Source organism: Alligator mississippiensis, chromosome 2 (assembly GCF_030867095.1).
Source record: "Alligator mississippiensis isolate rAllMis1 chromosome 2, rAllMis1, whole genome shotgun sequence".
In the NCBI taxonomy this organism is placed as follows: Eukaryota; Metazoa; Chordata; order Crocodylia; family Alligatoridae; genus Alligator; species Alligator mississippiensis.
In genome coordinates, this window is record NC_081825.1 from 193,276,541 (window position 1) to 193,299,614 (window position 23,074).

Genomic DNA, 23,074 nt, shown 5'->3' on the forward strand with positions numbered 1-23,074 from the left:
GCAGCAATGAGTGGCTCCCCACTCGGAATATGTTTTGTTTCTTATGGTGAGGCTGGTTTGCGCTTGTTTTTGCTCTAGCTAAGCCCATAGGAAGTAGAACTATTTTTTGGATGTAGCGTGGTTGCATCAGTACTGAGGTCTTTGGCTATAAAATAAAGGCCAGGCCATAAGAACAAGTAATGTTTTTTAGATGCAGTGGGAAGGCTTGGTGAGAAGATTTATCTGCTGGCAGTTCTTCATATTAGTCCACAACAAGATGTGAGAGGATTTCTTAGGGTGATAATTTTTACTGAACTAACTCTGTATTTGGGATTAAATTAGATAAGCTTTTGAATGCGAGGCATTCTTCATCAGGTCTCACAACAGTGGACATTTTGTCCTCAGTCTCAAGCTTGCTGTGTTTGCTCTTCTTCCCCCCCATCATTGAAAGGAGGAATTCACAGGAGAAAAGAGATGGAACTCATATTGTTTGCCACATTAACACAGACCTCTCTGCCACTTTTGGAGAAAAAATAGATTTACGTATATTCAAGACTGGTTGAGAGTGTATTTGATCTCATTTGTCTGTATACATTCTTACATGTTGGTGGGTGGCTGGGTTGGTGTGTAGACTGGCTATATTCTTCTTTGGGAAAAAATTAACCAAAAAATAAATATTTTGTCAAAAATGAATGTTAAAATGTTAAGGAGTTTAAATCTACATGGAAAAATGAAATAAAATATTTTAATTAATCTCATCCGCCCCTGTTTTCCCAGGGGGCATGTAGAGTGCATGCAGAAGTGGTTGGTATTAGATACCAAAACCATTGTACTGATCTGTAAACTCACACAATACTAAAGCTTGCCACACTCACTTCTGGGTTGAAGAGAATGTGTATAATTGGTTATCTGGGTTTTTGGTTGTAGCCATGTTGGTCTAAGGACATAGGCAGGCAAAGTACGTTGAGTAAATGTGATATCTTTTACTAGACCAACTGTGTACTTTGAAAATTTTTTCTGGGCAAGCTTTCAGGTGCAGTCACCCTTCTTCAGGCATGGGGAGTCTCTGCTGTTCTGAGACTCCAAGAAATTAAAGAAGCTAAAAGTGTGGCAGGATGTCAGTGAAAATGTAAATGGGTAGAATTAGAAAGACAAAAGATGAGGCAGAGAGGTGAAGCAGAGGGTGGTGGGGGAGGGAGAAGAGAGCAGGGAATAGAAGGCTGAAGGGAGACAGGGTACAAGGTAGAATACAAGGTAGAAAAGAGGCTGTTAGGCAGGTACCTGGTGAATCAGATGTCAGACAAGTTGTAATGTGTGATAAAACCAATGTTTATATCGAGTCCATGATTTTTTCTTTCCAGTAGATTTATGAAGTGCAGTTTGTAGGCTCATCTATGGAAGGTGTCTTGTAAGTTCCCTTTGAGGGTTAGAACAGAGATCGGAGAGGGAGTGATTGTCCTGTGACAAGTGTGCACCTACAGGTAGTTGGGTATTCTTGTCTTTGATAGATTTTTGGTGTGTGTTCATTCTGGTGCGCAGTTGTTGTTTGGTTTCTCCAACATTTTCCCTCGGGGCATTTGGTGCACTGGATGAGATATATAACATTTCGGGAGGTGCAGCTGTAAGACCCAGGAGTGACGATGGTTCTGTTGTGGGGGTTATAGTTATAGTTATATAGTGGGGGTGTTGGAGATATGTTGGCAGATTTTGCCTTTCTTGTCCTGGCATGGTCTGGATCAGCGTTCCCTCTAAGCTGAGCAGTGTGCACAGCCACACAGGTGTGCCTGGCAGTGTGACATGAGTGCACCTGAGCAGCTGGCCACGCCACACAACTTAGAGGGAATGCTGGTCTGGATCCATTTGTCAATGTGATTTGGGTCAGAGAGAGTTTGCTTCTGGTGATGAGGTTAGTGAGGTTTGGTGCTTGTTTGAAGGCTAGGATGGGTGGTTCTGGAAAGATCTCTTTAAGAATTGGGTCTTCTTTTAGTATGGGTTACAGTTGTTTGAGGAGTTCCCATGTATCACCCTTCCCTGGAACCTTGCCTGCCTATAGTTGGTTAGGACAATAGAAGGATTTATTTTGGATATGGCAGCTGCAGTAATGGAATCTTTTACTTATGTAGCTTGTTTTGTTGCTATTTTCCCCATGAACTATAGCTGTGTAATGTATTGCTAAATGTAAGTGGTCTCCTTGTTTTACAATAAAATACTGTATTTACCTGAATCCAAGACAGGTTTGAATTTAAGAAGACTCCCCAAAAATAGATTCTATACATAGAAAATGATAAATTTGTTATAATTTTCTATATATAGAATCGAATTATTGGAGGGTCATCTTAATTTCATACCCCTCTCCACCACCACGGCTGTACTGGGGAAACTAGTGGTGAGGGGCCAGACCCCCCACCCCATACCTGTGCCTGGCCCCCTGTTGCCTGGCCCCCTGACACTTACCACTGCCCTCCTGCTACATACTCACCTGCTGCCAGTTCCCCCCATCGTTTGCTTCTCCTGTGCCTATGCTTGTTCCCCCCTGCTACCTGTTGCTCCCATGGTGCCTGGCCCCATCACCACCTGCTTCCCCCACCACCACCTGCTTCCCTCACTAACTGCACCCACCCACTGCTTACCTTCTGCAGTGACTCTGCTCCTGCTCTGGGGCAGTTACTAGTGGTAGCCTTGGCTCCAGCTCTGGCCGCACTACAGCCTGGCCAGGCAGCAGCAGTGGCAACAGTTCCAGGCCCAGACAAGTGTGAAGCAGAGATAGATCTGGAGGTATGTGGTGGAGGAGGGGGAACAGGTCATGTCGGGGGCAGAACATGCAATTTCCCCTGTGCTCCCCACCACCAGCTGCATAGTCTCCCCCATGCCCTATCTCTACTATGTGGTCTCTCCCATGTACGCCCACTCCCACCACATAGTTCCCCCTGCATTCCTCCATGCTGTGAGCCCCCTTCCCCCACCACATAAGCCACTCTGACCTGGGGCAGGTGGTGGAGCCAAAGCCAGAGCTGAGCTGCTGCCTGCCCTAGGCCAGGACTCAAATCTTAAAATGAAGCCTTTCCCCCCCCTCGTGTTGACTGGGGGGAAAACAACTCGTCTTGGATTTAAGCAAATCCAGTAAAAGTATACGGTGTTTTAGCTGTTTCTATATTTTTTCTTGTATTGTAAGCTGCCATGAAACCTTTTTGGTAAGGGCAGCATGTAAATCTAATAAATCATAAAGCATAGGACACTAGTCATTTTGAGGAGTTTTGAAAAGTGGTTGAATTATTTTACTGCAGAATGGTGTAGAAGTGCAGTATTGTTTAAAAAAAAATGAAAGGGGCTTTTAAATTTATGAGAATCAGTTTTGGAAACTAGCTTCAGCTTGTGACTTATGTAATATGTCCATTGTGTGGTTTATAGATATAATTGGACCTAAATGTTTTGTGCATTTAGTTGTGGAAAAACAAAGGTAATTTATTTTTGTAACAGGAGAATGTTGCCATCTATTGATAGCATGACCATCTCTTGAAGGGGAACCCCAGGCCAATGGAAATACCTTTTCTGGCTCACAGCTCCACTGAAACTGCTTTACAGTCTGGATCCAATTTGCCACTCCAAATGCCTAGACTGAAAAAACAGCAGAAAGGCATGGCTATGGCTCAAGGATGAGGCAGGAGCCATAGACTTTACTGACTACGAAAGAGAAGGTTTATTAGTGACCCCCTGATATATCACGCTACATCTATAATTAATGCATATCTTTTGTTTATATTGTCACTAAGAAACATGTCCTGGGACAAAGTTCATGGATTAGTTCTTCAAAAGTAAATGGGATTTGGGCACCTGAATGCTTATGTCAACTAGGTGCTCCTGACAGAATAAATGCTTGGTTTTGGGGAACCTAAGAAGTTATTTGACTATTTTGAGGAACTATGATTGAGAGAATATGACCTCAGTGAGGACAAAACCTGAGTTAAGATGGTCATGATTGATAACAAGCTATTTTTTCTTTCCATTTTGTCATTCTGGTGTGCGTTTGGAGGGGGAAGTTTGGCAGTTTTGTTTTCTAATTAGTATTTTTTAAATCTGTAGCAATAAGGAAGCAGTGACAGCTTTTTTCAGAATTAGATGGCAGCCTTAGCAATTGCCCTCATTTAGTGAATTGTCTTCCTCTTTTGCTGAAATTGAGCTGTTTACCATGCCTTTTCCTTTTTTCAAGATACTTGAATGTGCTTTCTGTCCACTGATATCAGTCTGGTAGTTTTAATCGCTGATGCTCTGTACTAAAACTATTATGAGTCAGCAGATAATTTCAGCCTGTATTTGTGCTAAGAATTATAATAATTTAGTGGTATAATAATATATTCATCCTTGTACTGTTCTTCTTTTAGCTACTGAGAATAAGCTTTTCTGAATCCTTGGGGTTGTAGTAGTTTGCTAAGGGTATGCCACTGATTTTTTTAGACCTGCTTCTTAAAGTAACATTCATTTATGAGAAGTTCTGTTTTTGCCCACATGCTGGAAAAGAAGCCTGCATTATCCTTTAATTTTCCTGATTCCTGAGCAAGACAAAAAGAAGGCAATTCCGCATAAACATTCATGTCAATATTTCTTTGCTTGTTAGTTTCAATCTTTGGGTCTTTTCTTGTCTGTGTCATTTTAAACTGATTTAAATGGAACCAGGATTTCACGTTTTGTCTCTAGAGATGCCCTACAGTTTTTAGTTTTGGGTGATTACAACATACCTTAAAAAGATGAGCTATGTTTTACTTGCTTTTCTAGGTTGTTTTTATTCCCTGGTACAAGAGGCTCTGAGCATTTGTTAGGAAGAGTGGCATAGAAATCTAATAAATAAACTAAAATATATGTTTCTAATTTGTAGAGCATATAATTTCCTATGGAATTGACTTTGGTCTGCTTTCTGTCAATGTACTTCTAAAGTGATAATACATTGAAAGACATATTGAGTGACTACATATTATACTGTCTTCTAAATAGAATACTATAAATAAAATGATAACTATATGTATTTTTTTCAAATACTTTTTTTACTTTTGTCTTCAGTGCTCTCAATGGATTAAAGAAAAGTTTTTATAGAAAGTATCCAGAAGATGGCAATGACTCCTAGATGGTCTGTGACAATAACAAAAAATCACTGCTGTAAATTGTTTATTAACTGGATTATTAAACATAATGAATAGATGAACTGGTATGATGCAGCACCTTGCTGATTTAGGTACAGATACCTTTTTCAATTTGGAATTGCACCCACCAGACCAATAACAGTTCTTCCAAGGTGACCCATTAGCTCTACTCTCTTAAAAAGGAAGTCATTTGGTTAACAATTAAAACAGCAATTATATTCTTCTAGGGAACCAAACCAGTGTTACTCTTACATATCCCACTAATCCTTTCCATTCTTCTTCTACTGAAGCAAAATCTGATGTTCTAAATAATATTTGAAAAATTCAGAAACCCATTATCTTTCAGGATATCCATTCTAAATGTGAAATATCTTTCTGTAAGTATCAAAATGTTCCATGCTTGCAATTGTTGTACTTTAGCTGATTAATATTTATCAACGTTTTTATACACAATTTTGTGCCACTGTCACTTTATGTAACGATTTTGCAGAACTGCTTCCCCTAGAACGCTTGTGATTGTGTAAAATGAAAAAGGGGAAAAAAAATTAACCATTCAGCACTGTCATCCCTGTTTAATAAATAAGCTTTTTAATCGCCAGTTGCTTTCAGCAATCTATAACGAAAAACCCGGTGCTTAATTTCTTCAGTTTAGACACTGTGGAAGTTCCACAATAATGCTCTAATGCTTTACATGCTCTTCTTCTTATTGCCCTGAATTTTGGGGATTTCAGATAATTAATCACTTTTTTCTAACATTGAAAATAAACATAAAGTAGTCAGGCAGCACAAAGACATTTTAGCCTGCAGTAATGTATAAAGCAGGTTGTATGGCAGAGTGAATTTTCTTCCATTTACGCAATTTTTAATATTGTTTGATAGATAGAGAATCGATCAGTTCATTGGCAGTCCTGGGAGATCCAGATGTCTAGGTTTTAAATAACTCTAGAGACAATGCATAAAACAAGCTGAATTCAAATTAAAGGTCAACATCAGTCAGGACCAAAAGCTAATTATTGAAATGTTGACAGAAATGCAAAATTATAGAAAAACTCTAGGATGCCATGTTAAAGCCTCATTCCTGCAAAACAGTCTGTGCATGCAGAAGGGCTGCCCACATAGATTCATTTGTGCAGTGTGAACAGAAGGCTGAAATTGCCTAGCTTCTAGGTATTTTAACTTCATTACTTTTCACAACAGTATAAATGATGTGAGCAATTCTTAACCTGGACAGCCAAAAGTATTTTTCATTTTTATAGTAGAGAATAAAAGTAAGATTCCAAACAGTTGGGGATTTTTTTTTCATTTTCTGAGTGAATTTTTTAAAAAAAGGTTGTGCCAAAGGGATCAAAAATAAATTGGCTTAGGAACCAGGAACTTTTACCATTTTTCAGTTTTCGTGATTATGGACTGTAGAACTACACAATTTACAGTAACGCCTAATTTTGAAGAACCCTTGCTATAGAAGACTGAGCTATGATTCTCATACAGCTGTATCATATGAAAAGTTCTGAGTCTATAACATTACAGACTCAAAGAAATCCATGGAAAGCAATAGAGCATTATTGTGAAACTTCCACAGTGTCTAAACTGAAGAAATTAAGCACCAGGTTTTTCTTTATAGATTGCTGAAAGCAACTGGTGATTAAAAAGCTTATTTATTAAACAGGGATGACAGTGCTGAATGGTTAATTTTTTTCCCCTTTTTCTTTTTTCGTTTTACACAATCACGAGTGTTCTAGGGGAAGCAGTTCTGCATTGTTACATAAAGTGACAGTGGTACAAAATTGTGTATAAAAGTGTTGGTAAATATTCATCAGCTAAAGTACAATATAGGTTTTCCTCACTTAATGTGGGTTCTGTATGTGTAAATTCGCTTTTATGCAATTGCCCTATATATACCAAAAATTCTTTATATGCGAGAGAAACTCACTCTTATGTGATTGGTGTGGTGGAAGCCTGCAGTCAGCTGCTTTGTGCAGTGCATTGCACGAGTGACGCACACCAAAATATAGCCTCCTGTGTGGATCTGTGCTCCTTGCTCGTTGTCTGCAATATGTGTTTCTATAGTTGTCATACCTATTATGGTAGCATTCATTACCACCCTGTGCTTGTGTGTACTGTCTGCTGTTGGTGAGTACCAAAATTGTCTTTTAAAAGTATAGAAATGGGTCTGGAGGTCAGTACAGTCGAGGTCTTGGAATGTATCTCTATTTGTTATATTGTAAAGTGGGTTCCCTTTATGCAAATTCAAGTTGTGCGATTTTCCAGGAACTCATGTACAGCATAAAGCGAGGGAAACCTGTAAGTGCAAGCATGGAGAGTTCTGAGACATACAGAAAGATATTTCACATTTAGAATGGATATTTTGAAAGGTAATGGGTTTCTGAATTTTTCAAATATTATTTAGAACATCAGATTTTGTTTCAGTAGAATAGGAATGAAAGGACTAGTGGGATATGTAAGGACAACACTTGTTTGGTTCCCTGAAAGAATATAATAGCTGTTTTAAATGATGCAACCAAATGGCTCCTCAAGCTGTGCAGGACTCTTGCTGCTATGCTAGTGAAAATACAGGTGATTGACTGCAGGCTTGTTGGGCTTCACAGTGTCTCTGAGCAGCTTTGATGAGTCTCTTTCTTTGTTCTCTGTATCCTGTACTCAGAAGTGAAAGGTAATTTTCACGATAACCTCCTGAATACCTATACTGTTTGATATGACATTACAATATGCTTGCTATGTAAACAGAACAAAAAAAAAGCCTTAAAATAGACTAGTATTTTTTCTTTAGCCAGAACTTCATATTGATATTCTCTTTCAATCCCATATGAAACAAGTCTATGTTCAGACAGGATGCTTGGAATTTATTAATCCAAGGAGCAGTGTGGATTTCACAGAGGCTGTGGAAGCATTAAAACACTGGGTATGAAAATGGTGGAAGTTTTGGGGGCTGATTGTATTGCCATTTCATGTGTAACTTGTTCCTACTTGCAGTCCTTGAACTCTAGGGACCTGATGAAGCAAACAGTTGTAAATTTATACATTTATACATTTCAAATAAAAAACCCCAGTTTTTTTAGGCTATTAGCTATTCTTTGTGGTACGGTGTCTGTCTTCAATTCCTAAGTAATTTTGGAGCTGGTTTTGTAAAAAGTTTCTTTTTTTTTTTTTTAATTTACCAGTGTGAAATTCATTTTTAATACTATACATTTCTTGACATAATTATGAAAGGTATGAGGCAAGTGTAGTGACTTTGAAACTTAATGTGCAATTTCTAAAAGAAAACAAATTAATTGACATCCTTTCCCTTCTGTGATATACTTGCCAAAGCCAAACTACTGTTGGGATGATATATTTGACAAGCATGAGTGAGACTGGGACAGAATTTCATGTTTGTTATATTTTGTCAATGGGTAGAATGACAGGAATGATATATCTTCTAAAGCATTGTTATTCCTTCATGTTTGCAAATATATAAAGAACATTCCAAAAGTCATAGTCATTTCCATATGGTCCTAATCTTAATGCCATTTTAAATACTGTTCTTGATTTTAAAAAATAGTGAGGAAAATACTAATGGCTTGCTTAGTTTTCTAAATGGTTCTAGTTTAGTTCCAATGTACAGTCGAGTATTGACTTTATGCTGGGTTGATAGCAACTGAAATGGACTATGAGAAGGTTATTTTACAGTAAAAGCTGTGTTATCCGGCACTTTACCATCCAGAATGCTCTATTAACCAGCATCTGTCCCACCATGGCACTTCCGGTTTTGCCGCCGCGAGCTGAGTCCCACTTCTGTCTCATGGACCACGGCCTGGGGCATAGCAGCTTGCTCAGGGCCCCCCTCCCTGTCCCCTGGTGCACTGACACCAGGGAGTGAAAGCCCTGGTGCACCAGACGTGGCGGGAGAGGCAGCAGCCCAAACAGGCAAAGACGCCTCCAACCCACCAGGCTAGAGATAAGTATAACTCTCAGATAACCAGCATATTTGATTAACTGACACCCCCCATGCCCCATGGATGCCGGATAACAGAGCTTTTACTGTATTTGGCTTTTGAAAATGTTTCAGTGATTTTACTCCATTCCTAGTGAACAGGTGTTGACATCAAACAAACTGCCATCACAATTATACCTTTGTTGGCAACCTTTGCAGAAGTTACAAAGATCTAATAAATAGTAAGACTACTTCAGTTCTGGCCTGGAGAGAATACTTCTGAGTTTGGAAGGAGTGTTGAAACTGCCTGAACCTCATGATGAAAATAGAATTTGGCAGCTGCTCTTGTTTTATTTATTCAGTGTTTCAGTGTACATCTGTAGGTACCCACTCAATGCTCTGGGCTCGTATCCCAAAATTAAACAACATTATAAACGTACAAAAAGGGACTACTCTTAAAGAGATGCAAACCAACTTACAGTCTCTTCAGCAACTGAAACATAGAAGGAAAAAATATAATAACTATGTAGATAATTGGTACTACAGTGTTGCCATACAGAAACATCAATGATTATTGAAGTAAAAGGAAAGGGATGAGGGATAAAAAAACAATTCAGTCTGAATTTGCTGTTTAGCTGTCCCACTGCTAAATACTGAAAACATTTAGAGGGAGGTGAGAAAGGGTACTATAACTAAGAGGAAGGAAATGGCCAGGAAACAGTCTGCTGGAAATGAAGCCCGTTGTGTTGCTTCCAGTTTATAAAGCCCTAAGGCTTAGAGATGTTATAAGTAGGTTGAGCTAAAACTCTCCTCAGTAATGTAGGGTCCTCATTGGCTGCTTTTGTTTGTAAGATCATAGAAAATAAAGACTGGATCGTACCACAGGAAGTAATCTAGTCCAGATAGACACTTGTTAGGCCTGCCATTGATAAGTCATGGTGAGGAATAGCCAGACTTCCCCTCAGTTTAAATAGGCCCAGAACCTCTTTTGAGCAGTTGTAGATATGAACTGAGAAGAGACTGAAACTCTTGAATGTCCTTTTATATAGCTTTTTCCAATTCTGTTTATATTTCAAGTTCAACATTTTAAAGGCTTTATTATTTCACTTTGTATACAAGGACTCAATTTTATGCATGGAAATTGGGAAGATGTTTTTGTTTAGGTAAAATAGATACCTCCTAGCTTGTACCTGTGGCGGATCAGTAGGGGGTGGTCCTGCACTGAGCCACCCGCCTCACTGTGCCCAATCACCTTCCAGCCTCCCAGCCTCCCTAAGGTTGTTCATCATGTTTGGCTGACCCCCTTCCTGAAGCACACCCACAAGCCTGGGGGTAATGCTGCTACCACCTAGGGTCTGGATTGATCCTGGCCCTGTGCCCCTGGGAAATACAGGCCTAGTACTCCTTGAGGGAGTACTGCTCAACCCACTGCAAGAACTTGGGGTGCTTCCCTCAGTCTGAAGCACAAATAGTGGTTGCCCGTTGTCAGCCAAACCAAGGGGGACCCCAAGGCATAATCTAGCCCCTCTCCCAATCAGTCCCCCATGCTAGGTACAGAGGAGAACTTTATTGGTTACAAGGAGTAGGTTTGGAGTAGGGTACAGGGTAGAGCAATATCAGAGAAATCCCTTAGAGCAAACAGTGGCATGGTAGCCTTTGATTACACATCCGTGCTACTTCAAGCTATATATCTAGTTAGATCTCAAGTAGCTTACTTATAAGTATCATGCAGAGGCAGGTGGAGATTCCTTTTGGAGGCAAGCAGATCACTGAACATGAGTTTCAAGAGAGAGAGCGAGTTTCAAATGGTCCAGCTTCTCTGAGAGTTCTCATCATGGCTGCTGCCCTGCCTCCTGGGCAGTCCTTACCTTATGACCTTATTTACCTGATCCAATGAAGGCCAGCAGCTGTTGGCTGCCGGCCAACCAATTTGAAATGCATCACTGGTTGCCAGGTAGACTGGCAAGGTCTCTAGCCCCCTCCCAGTCATGATGACATTGCTTAGAACAATAGGGAGTCTAAGCCCCCACCCAGGTGTGTGAGGCCAGTCATGTAGGCAGAGGGAGCTGGTTTCCCCCTCCCTCAGGAATGTATCCAGCTCAGGTTACAGCTCAGGGTTACCTGAAGCCAATGGGGCTAGGAGTGTCTGCCCTCTGCAGTGACCATGGTAACCAAATTGTCAGATAGGTCATCAGCCTGGTAGCAGAGTTTGGGGAGAGACAGAGATGGCATTCTGCCACAGTGCCAAGCTGTTTTTTGAGGATTCCCATTTTGCCAAATAACTAATTTTTACAGTTGTTAGAATACCATGTGGCTAGTTGTCACCATAGGAACATAAGACTGGGTATTACCATAGGACGTAGGAAGTTGCCTCCTGAGCTGTCAAATGCAGTCTTCTGAATTCAACCATATCTGCTGGGCCCACAAGATTATCCATGCAGACCCCCTGCTATACCACAGCCACAAAGCACCCAGAGAAGAAGAAAAAAAGCCTGCAATATGCCACAAGTAGAGGAGGGATTGGGGGGGGTGGGGAGGGCAAGGGCACTGCCAATGCCGGTTACTGCAAATGATAGGAAACTTGCTAAGTTAATATATTTTTCCATAATGCTGGGAAGAAGACCAGGTCCCATGGAAAAGAAGAAAAAACCCAGAAGAAAGCAAAAAACCTCATAGCCCTTGCCAGTTTGACTTGGGAGAAGAAAAATTTCTTTCTGACATCATATCTAATGATGGGTTTGGTCCTGATGGGGTCATGGGGTGGGGGGGAATCAAATTGCTTTAAAAAAAGAAAAAAGAAAAAAAACATAATTTTTTTGGCTCATGCAAATATGAATCATTTAATAGGTTTTCTTTTTCTTATTCTTGCATTACTAAGTTTGTTTCCTGTATGCAGGTTATATATGAGGTACCTGAATAACTGATAAATATAAGCTATAATATGTATAATACATTATATGATTTGTTATGTTTGATTGTATTCAGATCCAGTTTTGGCAGTTACACTGTTAAATACCATTAACTAAAAACATTAAACAATGAAAAAGCTTAGTAACTAGACCTATGGGTTATAGTATATCCATTAAAATTCTATTGCTCAGTTTTACCAATGAAATCCATTGATTTTTATAAAGGCATTGCAGTGGTAACCTTTACTGTACCTGTAAAACAAAAAGGCCCTGTTTTTGCATTTTGCCTAAGGCTTCAGAACAATGTGCTTAGTAGCTATGAGAGCTGATCAGAACATATTTATTGCATGACAGGATCTTCCATTTCTTATGAAGAATCCAAATTGCTGTGATTTACTCTGAATTTTTTTCTCTAGCAACTTGTCTTCAGAAACAGTTTTCTTTGTCTTACATTCTTGCAGTAGGCAATTGTGCGGTTATTCAAATCAACAAATTACTAGACCTATTAATGTGCAGTAGTAATTCATGAAGAACAGCAAAACAAAGCATACAGGTGGCAAGACTCTGGAAGAAAGCATATAACATTGTGCAAATTTTATTTCTCTTCCATTTTTCTCAGATGACATGCTAAAATATTTTGTGTGTAGGAATTGTAAAAATGAACAAATAATCATATATGTGACACTTTGTTTGGGAAGATAAAAAAATTAAGATGCTAAATTTTTAAGCAAGAAAAAATGCATGAGACAGATTTTCTTTTCCTTCCACAGGTTTCATTTAATGAACCCATTAAAAAGTCTAGTAGGATTTTAAATTAGTGTGTCAATGACAGTATTATTTTTTCTTGCAAATTTTAAGGAACTTAATAAATTGCATTGGGTCCTTCCTGGGTTAGCATTAAATAACTTGGTACCATTATAAGTAGTTGCAAACACCAGGGTCTTTTTTTTTGCTGAGCATTGCAACCTGTGCACTTTAAATTATGAGTTTGGTTAGCATGTAATGCAGCATACTCCTGGCAGATTCAACAAGCCTGTGAGACAGTAATTCAAAACATTCCAGCCCTTTAATGCATCACAAAAATATATTCCATCTTGCAATAACAACAGTAAACTAACAGTAGTGATAATTCTGTTTTATTTAAAACCTAATTTTCTACTGAGCTTAGCACTTCAATTACTTTTTTTTTTCTTTCAGTCATAACCAGCAGACCACCACATTTAGACATCCTGTGACAGGGCAGATTTCTCCAGAAAACATTGAGTTCCTATTACGAGAAGAGTAAGTCACTTCTTATCTGTCTTGAAAATTTTCTTTTAAGTAACTTTGTATATGTGTTATGAATTGAACTTTGCTTGTGAGATAGCAGGGAGACTGAAAAGGTACTCCCCTAAATAGGGACTGTTGCTAGAATCAATAATAATACTTTTAAGTAAAAATAAATGCCAAATATACAGAACTGGCCTTAAAGTAAACAGTATAATGTTACAGTGAGATCTTTATATTGTCTGCCAAAGGAAAAGTTACCAGTTCCCATTGTGATGATTTATCTTCATATACTTTTGATTTTCTAGAATGTGTATCTAGAATCTTGAACTGGTCTATTTTGATCTTGACCTTTGCCAGTAAGTGAATTTATAAGAAAACAGAGTGAACAAAGTTAATACTTTTTGAGATCAGCAGGATTGAAATATATGTATTTTCCATTTTTTACAAATCCAACCACACTGGTTTTAGACTGGAACATAGCAAAACTGGCTTAAGATTAAAACATGGCTTAATTAATTAAAAATCAGGGTGAGATGTAGAAAACAAGTCAAGTTTAAAGAAAATCAGTTCTAAGTCTGTTCGTGCTTAAAACCAGGAAGTCCAAAAATCAGTTTGGACTGATTCAAAACTAGAACATTTTTGACTGGCAGCCTGTGGTTTTAAAAAGTTTTTTCTGCCACTTAGACTGAGATGACTTTAATGGTGTGAACTGGATAGCTTGCTGCTGCTTAGCCTTAAACCAACTTGTCAGTTTGTTTGTTGCTTCTAGAATTGTGTGTTTAGGACTATTTGCATTTAAGGACTTAACGGGTGCATCTACATGAGATTTTTTAAGACGCATTAGGATGCGCGTATATATGTGCATGCACTTAATGTGCTTTAAAAATGGCAAATTTAGGCTACTTGCACCTAAATTTCATACCTGCAACCTGTGCACTTTAAATTATGAGTTTGGTTAGCACACAGTGAATGCTCTTTAACACCTGCACTTGTAGATGCTTGCCTAAACCCACTTAATGTGCATTAAGCTAATGTGCATTAAATTTAGGCGCTCTTAAATGCACATGTAGACATGCCCCTAAAAATATCTTAAATAGATCAAAATCCTTGGGTTGCTTTTAGACATGTTAACTCTTATATTGATGCAACCTGTTTTAGATTTAAGGTTTCTTATAATTTCACATATTTTGTGACTGCTTACACTTTTATATTGACATCTAGGCCTACGGTGCTAGGGGCTGTATGAACATAAATAACAAGACAGTACGGGCCTGCCTGTCTAAAGAACATGCAATCTGCACGCAAACTATTATAGAACAAGTAGGTGAACAGGTGTGTGGAGCAAAAGCAATCATAGTATAGTGGTCAGCATAAAAAATAGCGGTCACAGCAACCTGCATAACCTTTGTCAATTTTTTATAGGCATCAGGGTGGAATAAATATTTTAGGAGACCTCCAGTGGAGGTCAGTGGGGTGGCATTGCAGATATGTCTATAAACTTCTTCCAAACACCAGGGAAAAATTAGGAACAAAAGTTAAGAGGCTCATGGGAAGATTTATTTTTAAAAGGGCATTCAAGACTGACATACTTTACAAATGAAAATGATGGTTGATTTGACTCTACTTTACTCAAAATTAGAGGGTTAAGTTGTGAAGGACCTTCTAAGCTAAGGGATAAATCATTTGAATTTGATGTGGTGAAGAAAGAAAATCAATGGAGGGAAGAAGAGAGCAATGGGGTATTTATAGAAACTGTAGCTAGGAAAATTATTTTTGCAGTGTCATTTTGATTAAATTAGTATTCTTGCAACATGCATCTTTAAGGTCTTCAGCAGCTTAACCTGCAAGACACATACCTTGAAGGTGACTTGAGGCTAAGAAATACTATATCTGTTGTAAAGCATTCTAGTCTTGCTCATTTCCTTGTAACCAAAGTATCTGACCACCCTTCATGTAAAATTGATAGCAGTGGTGAAATCAGCAGAGTACTTCATGGAATCTCTGAAATTACTCCCATTTGGGAGAAGTGACTCTGCTTAGGGTATATGTTACTTTTGCTTTTGGGGATTTTCTTCAGGCAAGGAGTTAGCTTGGGCTCTTTGTAAGAACAAAATTAGTTAGCTGTGTTAGTCTGAAGTCAGATAGAAGGTAGGAAAGGATGGCACCTTAGGTCCCCTCTATACATTACATTTATGCTGTGATTAATGTCTTAATCCTCGTAGAGTTCATAGAATGTTAATTGTGGCATAAATGGCAAGTTTGGTACATGTGCACACAACCTAAGGCACTGTCCAGTGGCAAACCAGCCGTAAAAATGTTCTATATTATACAAACATGGACTGTGTATTTTGCAAGTTAAATTGATGTAAGATACAGTGAAGCCAAAGGTAACAAATGCAGGAACTGCTCTTGTATGTAATGTATAACATTTTAAGGCTAGTTTATCTGTTGCCTTAAATAAAACATGTGGTAGGCACAGCCCCAGGGCCAACAGGCAGCTGATTGTCAGCTCCGGCCCCAGGACTGCACCGCAGTCTTGAATTGGCCCCAGTGCAGTTCAGGGTCAAGACTGACAATCAGCTGACTCTTGGCCTTGATACTGGACCTGTGGGCACCCAGCTTTTATTTTCCCAGTGCTGTGGAAGACTGGGATTCTAGTATCCCCTGGATTGGCAAATAGAAAGAGCAGGATTGGGATATGATCCCATTCCCAAAATCATACTGCCTGCTACGCATGTGGGGCATGGCAGAAGGCTCACTAGGATTGGGGATTGGATCCCATGGCACCTTTACATGAATGTGCGCTAGGGGCTTTAGACTAGTTTGTCTATTCCTAACATCTGATGAAACTGGTTCTTGCCTATGAAAGTTTGTGCCTCTTTGAACCACTTAGTCTCTAAGGCTAGGGACAGACATTACACATAAGCCGGTTTCACTGATCAGAAATTGGTTTAAACCTATAACAGAACAGATGTTCAGTGCACATAAACCAGTTTGAAAATGGCTGAAACCAGTTTGAGATAAATCTGGTTGAATGTAGTATCAGACTTAACTGATTTAGGTCAAACGGATTTATGCAATGTCTGTCCCAGAGCCCTTGCTCATTTAACTTAAACTGGCATGGGCTGGGCAGGGCTCTCTGCTCCACAGCAGAGCTGGTGCCTCCCCTCTGCTCCCTGGCTAGAACTTGGCAGAGACTTTGGGCATCTGCCTGGCCTTCCCCCTGCTACCCTCTTCCCCTCCCAGTCCCCTCTGCCTTACGCAGACACCTCTCAGCATTAGCTAGCAGATCACATCCTGGCTATGGTCCATGCTGTGGCAGATGGGAGAAAGGCAGAATCAACAGGTAGCTGGTAATGTCCCGCTGTTTTCTTATTGGGGTGATAAACACTGTGTTATCAATTCCCTGCTGGGCTGGTCAGAAGTGGGAGGGCTCCCTAATCAGAGTGTCCTGCCAGGGCCTGACCACACCCCCCTCAGCTCAGAACTATGGAAGGGAAGGGAGGGCTGCTCTAGCATCCCCCCCATCCCCCCTCACTTCTAATCTGAACCATTGCAGGCATTTGCCTGCATTTCTGGGATGTCTGTTCAGTTACAAACTGATTCAGCCTAGCCAGGTTAGACTAACCTGCAAAGATTGAATCAATTCAGGCTTAGGCTTTTTGAATGTCTATCCCTAGCCTAAGGCTGCTGATGGATGTGAAAAAAAATTAAACAAACTGCACTTTACTGGAAGAAGCAGCACATTAGTTTAACCCAGCTCTGCAGCATCTATATTAATTGTGCACTTCAGCAGGACTCTTTGGTACTTTTATCTAATAACTGGTTCAATCAGCTATTATAATAAAAGTGCCAAAAAAGCCCAGCTGAAGCACACGATCTGTATAGACATTGGGCATGCACTGGGCTCGGTGCAGAGACACGCCAAGTTTAAAGTAAAGCACCATTTTGGTTTGTTTTTTTTATGTCTATAAGCAGCCTATGATGCCACTCTACCAACTCTCTTCATAAAAAGGAGCATTTATGCTGTGGGTGGTTTATGGTGGAAAGATCCTCTCAAAAGAGGAGGGTGTTGCAGGGTTTGCTAAAGATAAATAGGCTCTGGAAACTTTTTCATAGCCAGGTTCTATTGATCAAGAATACTTTCCCCCCCCCCCCCCCCCCACACACACACACACACCTTTTGCATGTTGTCTTGGACTTTGTGGTGTGTTGTCTGTCAGGAAAGTGCGGGTGTCATTGTTCATAATTAGAAATTTGATCTTCAGTGTAGCTGGGATACGATCCCTTAATTGCAATTTAATCTAAATTGAAGATTAAGAACAACATCTGAAACTGGCATCAAAAGCCAACTGGAAGCTACTAGTGAGCCTTGAATACAAATCTCATGCATTCATGGCATCCTGGAACATAAGATAAACTTTACATTGAACTTCGGATACAGTAAAGCCAATGGTGACAAATACAGAAACAGCTCTCCTAATAAGGAGGAAGTAAAAAGCAGATTTAAAAACTGTTGCTGCCTGGTCAGCTAGGCTTAGTTGTAAGAGAAATGTGACCCACAAAGGTTTGCCCCAGTTTAAATATGTACTATGTTTGGTTGAGATAACTTGCCAGTTAGTGTTTCAGCATTTCCTCTTTTGGACCAGCTTCAACCTTGATATTGCCTGGGTCCAGCTTGCACCAGCTGCTCTTCATCCAAATGAATTTTTGAAACTGAATATTAATACAAGCACAAACACAAAAATGCAGAAGATTCCAGACTAACCTGGAATGCTAAAATCATCTATTCGTTTTTTGGCATCTTTGTTTTGCTTGTTTTACCTTCACTTTGGATGTTTTGCTAAATAAAGAGTTTGGTATGTTCCAGATCCTGGAGTGCCAGAGTTGGTTCTTTTGTGTGTCCCATGATTTAGAGTAGGCAGTACAATTAGAGATGAACAATGCACTATGAGAACTAATCTCAATAAATACTGTTGGGAGAGCTTGTCAGAGCCCAGGTATGCACTTAGCACTGCAGCACTTTCCTTATCTGTTCCTTTCTGCCACACCTTCTGCAGTACATAGGGTCACCTTGTCTGCTCCTTCCACCATCTCTGCCTTGGAACAGACCTACCTAGGCTCATTTTTGCTAGAGGAGTTGTTTGGCTCCTTCTGTTTTTTAAATAAAGCTATTTGTCTGAGGTGAAATCAGCATCTGGATTGAATTTCATTTCAATACTTTTTGAGTTCAGAATTTCAATCCAGACCTATATCCAACCAATTTTAAAAGCATCTTTTCTGTATGCAAGTGAAGAGACATTGTGCCCATCTCTGCTCGATGATTCGCTCCCGCGCTGCCTTTACCCAGGCAGCTGGTTTTGCTCACCAAGGAACCTCGTGTAGACCTCGGAGGGTTCCTTGGTTACCTTCAGGGTATCCCCCAAACTTTCCTTCCACGACTTCGGATGGTTCTTCAGTGAAGGGGGTCCCTTTGGAGGACACCTTCAGAGTTGTCATGCATCCTGGAAGATGTCCACAGGTCTCCAACCTCCCCTGCACCCTGGCCAGACTCCAACCTTTGAGACGAGCCTCAGGATCTTTTGCAGCTATCCCCTGTTGGTGTCTTCCTTGGTTCCTGTGTGTCCTGTCTTGCAGACAGGTGCCTTGGGCTATGGCCAGACCCAGAGTGTCTGGTGACACTCTGCCTTTGGTGTTGTCCCTTTCGACACCCTGCGCGTTTTACGTCGGATGCTGTCTGTTGTCGCCGCGTTCTCACATGAACTTTCGTCTTCCAACGGGGTCTCTAATTCCCCCAACCTGGTATGGTATGCTAAGTTAACCTGCTCTAGGCAGGGAACTAAAATAGGTCAGACCAAGAAAGAAAAACACAAACGGTACACTCGCCACCAGAAAACCCCACGCCCTGGGAACAACCCAAAGAGAAAGGAAAAAGGAACTAAAGGCAAGACTGCAAGAGAAACAAGATAAAGAGAAAAGAAAAGAGAGGAGCAACCACAGGGAGAGTCCCATGCTCCCCTTGCTCCTAATGCCCCTAGACTAGCACATCCCCTGGGTCGGGACCTGCGCCTTCACCCCAGCCAGGGTTTCTGTCATCCCCTCCAGGATCTGCCATTGCGCTGGGGTCGCGGCACCCGTCGCCTCCAGCGGGAGCTTCCTCGCTGGCTCTTGCTGTCGCCACTGTCAGCCTCCCTGCCGGCTCCTCTGGCCCCCGCTGGTCTCCCCTGGTGTGGGAATCTCTCACAGGTCCTGTTGCCGCTGGCCTCACTGCCAGCCCCTTTGATCCCTGGTGGTCTTCCCCAGTGCAGGAATCTCTTGCAGCGCCTGCTGCTGCTGCTGGCCTCACTGCTGGCCCCTTTGATCCCTGCTGGTTTTCCCTGGCGTGGGGATCTCCTGCAGCTCCTGCTGCCACCGCCACTGCCAACTGCAGCAGCTGGACGTGCTCCACCCAGCAGTTCCCCGCCGCTCCTCCAGCATTCAGCGTCCCTCTTCCTGTGCTCTCAGGGTCAATTTTTATCTTCACTGGGTAATGCCTTCTCGTGACATCACCCGGCTCTAGCTAGAGATGGGTGCGGCCGATAAACCGCTTGGGCGGTTTTCCCTGGCGTGCCTCCTCACTTCTCCAGTCCCTTGTAACAGGTAGGTTTTTTTTCTTCTTTTACTTTTGTCTGGGGTCTGCCTCTGGACGAGGCTTCCCCCTTGCCCAATCCTGCGTCCCTGGGAACACTAGGTTACAAATATGTTTTCATGATATTTCCAGTGTAGTCTTGGAATACAGCTCTAAAGTGAAACTTCTTGGCTAAGTACAAACAGTTAAAAAGCTCGAGGCTGAATTGATTCAGTCTTTTGCAGGTTAGTCTAAGATGCGGAGATTAAACTGAGAAACAACTGGATACACATTTGCTTTTGATTCAGCAAATGCAGCCACATGCCGGCAGTGGCTCAGGCCAGAAGGCAGGGGATACTAGAGCACTGCTTTTTGGCACGTAGCCAGCATGGGCTGTGTGTTCGCTTTCTCTTCCTGCTGCCCCCAAGGTCTCTGGGATTCTCAGTCCAGAATCACAACAGTAGGACTCTCTTCCTGCTTCTAGGTACTTCTGGGATTTGTAGTTCGGTCGCAGCCAGTAGTAACTTTCAGTAAGTTGGGCAGGGCAGCTCTGTACTCTGGGCAAGGTGGGTTTAACCCTCCTTCCTGGCCCCAGCCCCCAGCCGGGGTTTCCCTGGCGGGGGCAGTCCCTGACTCCCCCTTTCCCCCCAAACCCATCTCTGCTGGAGCAGACAGCACAGCTTCCAGGTGCTCTGGGATCTGTAGTCCACAGTTTTAGCCAGCAGTAAGTTTGAGCAGGGGGAGGTGTGTTTAACCCCCAGACCCAGACCCCAGCCAGGGTTTGCTTGGGAGGGCAGTCCCTACCCTGTGCACTGGGCTGCATCCCCAGCCAGGCATACCCCACCACCTCTCTTGTCAGCCAGCCCTCACTACTCTAGCTAGGGAGCAGAGGGGTGGGGCAAGCCCTGCTCTCTGGAGTAGACAGCACAGCACAGCCCAGCCCAGCCCAGCCCAGCCCAGCCCAGCAAAGCTGGAAAGCATGCTGGGATGCTGGGGGACTGTGATTTAACTTGAACCAGGAAGGGGTCTGGGACAGAAGTTTCATAAATCAATTTGACTCAAATCAGTTAAGTCTGATACTACATTCAACCTGGTTTATCTTAAACTGGTTTTAGCTGTTTTGAACTTGGTGTATGTGTACTGAGCTTCTGTTCTGTTACAGGCTTAAACCAGTTTCTTTAAACCGGTTGATGCGTAACATCTGTCCCTAGCCCTGAGGTGAAAGAGTTTGTTCCTGAGGCTGAACAATGGGCTATTGTAGTTGGGGCATTTAAAAACACAAATGCATGTGGGCACGCACACACGTACTCGTTCTTTTAAGTTTTACAAAAGACAAAATTACAGGTGTTCTCATTTACAATTGTGAAGTGCATACTCTTGAGAAAAACTTGTGATGTAAGTATATAGTACATGTAGCTAAAGTCCACTAAGACACTGTTTTCAAATGCTAGAGTTTAAAATAAGGATGAAAATATGCATTAGTCTTGCAGTTGCAAGGCTGGCTATATATTAAAATTTTTGTTTTAAAATTGTTTCCACAATGAAGTGATGTTTGGGGTGAAAATTAGCTATTTGGATAGTTCATTCTTGGTTGCATTGATTTTTATAAAGTTAGTTTTACATATGTACAAATAAGAAGAAACAGGGATTATGCAGCTGCCTAGGCACATAAACAAGTTACCATGGTAAGTGAGGGTGAAGATTTCCATTATGTAGCTGCCTGGGTGCATGCTGTTACTCTGTGGATCATGTTCCGTGTACTGTGGGGTAAGAGTGTGTATGTGGGCAGTAACTGTGGAGTAGATGATACACTGTAAATCCCAGCCTTTGTTTATGTTGCAGTAGCCTGTTCATGTGTCATTGCCACAATTGCCATGTTTCAAATTTTTTCTAGTGTCGACTATTAACATTTGTTTGTTTAGAAGTTTTTTATGTTTCCACTGCTGGTATTGCAGTTGTGAATGAAATGTTAATACATGGAGGTATAGAACAATACTTCAATACAAAACACAAGCGTGTGCATGCATGTGCATGTGTATGTGTGTATGTGTATGTGTGTAATTTAATAAAACAAGACAGCGTCTGATCCTGTCTGCCTCCCTATGCTTTTTTGTTTTTTGTTTTGTTTTGTTTTTTAATCTGTGCAGCTGCATTTGATAAAGCCAGTATATCACCCCTGGAGAGCTGGAGAGACAGTCTTCTCCTTGTTTCATCTATAGCATTTGGTTACTATGGCAGCAAAAAAAAAACAACAAAAAAACCAAACACCTGGCATACAAAAATAAACTTAGGTTATTTAGTTTCTTACCCAAAGGAGTATATGGTTTAGTGTCTAAAAAGGTAGGTAGATTACTAAAACAGTGTTGTTTTCCATTAATTCTTACAATTTAAATTGTACGCACAGAACAGATTCCTTCTTGTGGCTAAATCTGTGTGCTTTACAGGGAAAAATAATTAGCTCTCGTGGACCTTAAAGCTTCGATATAGGCTTCTGGTAAAAATGCTGCAGTAGATCTTGTTTTTGTATTAAGAAAAGAAAACCAGATATTGGTCAAGAAAGTCTTTGCAACCAATGAAATGCTGTGGTCTCTGTACACATACAGATGCAGTTTAGGTAGGATGGGGAGTGGTTTGATAATTCAGAAGGTATTGTGCAGATGTGCCTGCTTTCAAAGGTCTTATACAAGTCACGTAGGTTCGGACTGCCAACTGCAGTGAGTGGCAATTTTCCAGAAAAACAAAACAACCCACTGTGCCAAAAACAGTGTTGTTGTTTGGATTAGCTAACCTAACTAACCTTCCCATGAGAAGTGTGCCTGTGCGTGTGCATGGGAGGCGGGAAGAAGAGAGCAGAAAGGTAAGTTGAATGATATGGCATTATTAAGTCGGTGCGGCATTTGTTGAATAATACATGTCATTAAACATCTCCAGGACTGGTGGTTTGTAAGTGATGATATTGAATATGGGTTGTGCTTTCTGTGCTCAGTTGTGAAGGTAATTTTTTTTTTAATTCTGTCAATATGCTTGAGCATTTCAGATGTTAACATTGTTTTTCTCTGCAGTTGTTTCCTTTTTATTTAAAGTAGAAAAAGGCAAAAAATATATATTAAATATTAAGAATTGTGCATGTGGAATTTGATTATTTTCTAGATTTATGCAGATTTTTGACTCTCTAAATTAATTACTGACATGCCATGTGGAATTTATTTGCAGTTTATCTTTTCTATTTCATATTTCTAATTGGACT

The 23,074-nt window shown here is 40.9% G+C and overlaps 1 protein-coding gene across 7 annotated transcripts in view; it reads left to right on the plus strand.

The window, feature by feature from the left end:
* PLEKHA7 (pleckstrin homology domain containing A7) overlaps window positions 1-23,074 on the plus strand; it is a 340,205-nt gene that overhangs the window by 203,214 nt on the left and 113,917 nt on the right. For all 7 annotated transcript variants that reach the window (XM_059722625.1, XM_059722626.1, XM_059722627.1 and 4 more), the window contains one exon: window positions 13,149-13,232. In XM_059722625.1, the coding sequence (XP_059578608.1) occupies window positions 13,149-13,232 (84 nt within the window). The remainder of the gene's footprint in view (window positions 1-13,148; window positions 13,233-23,074) is intronic.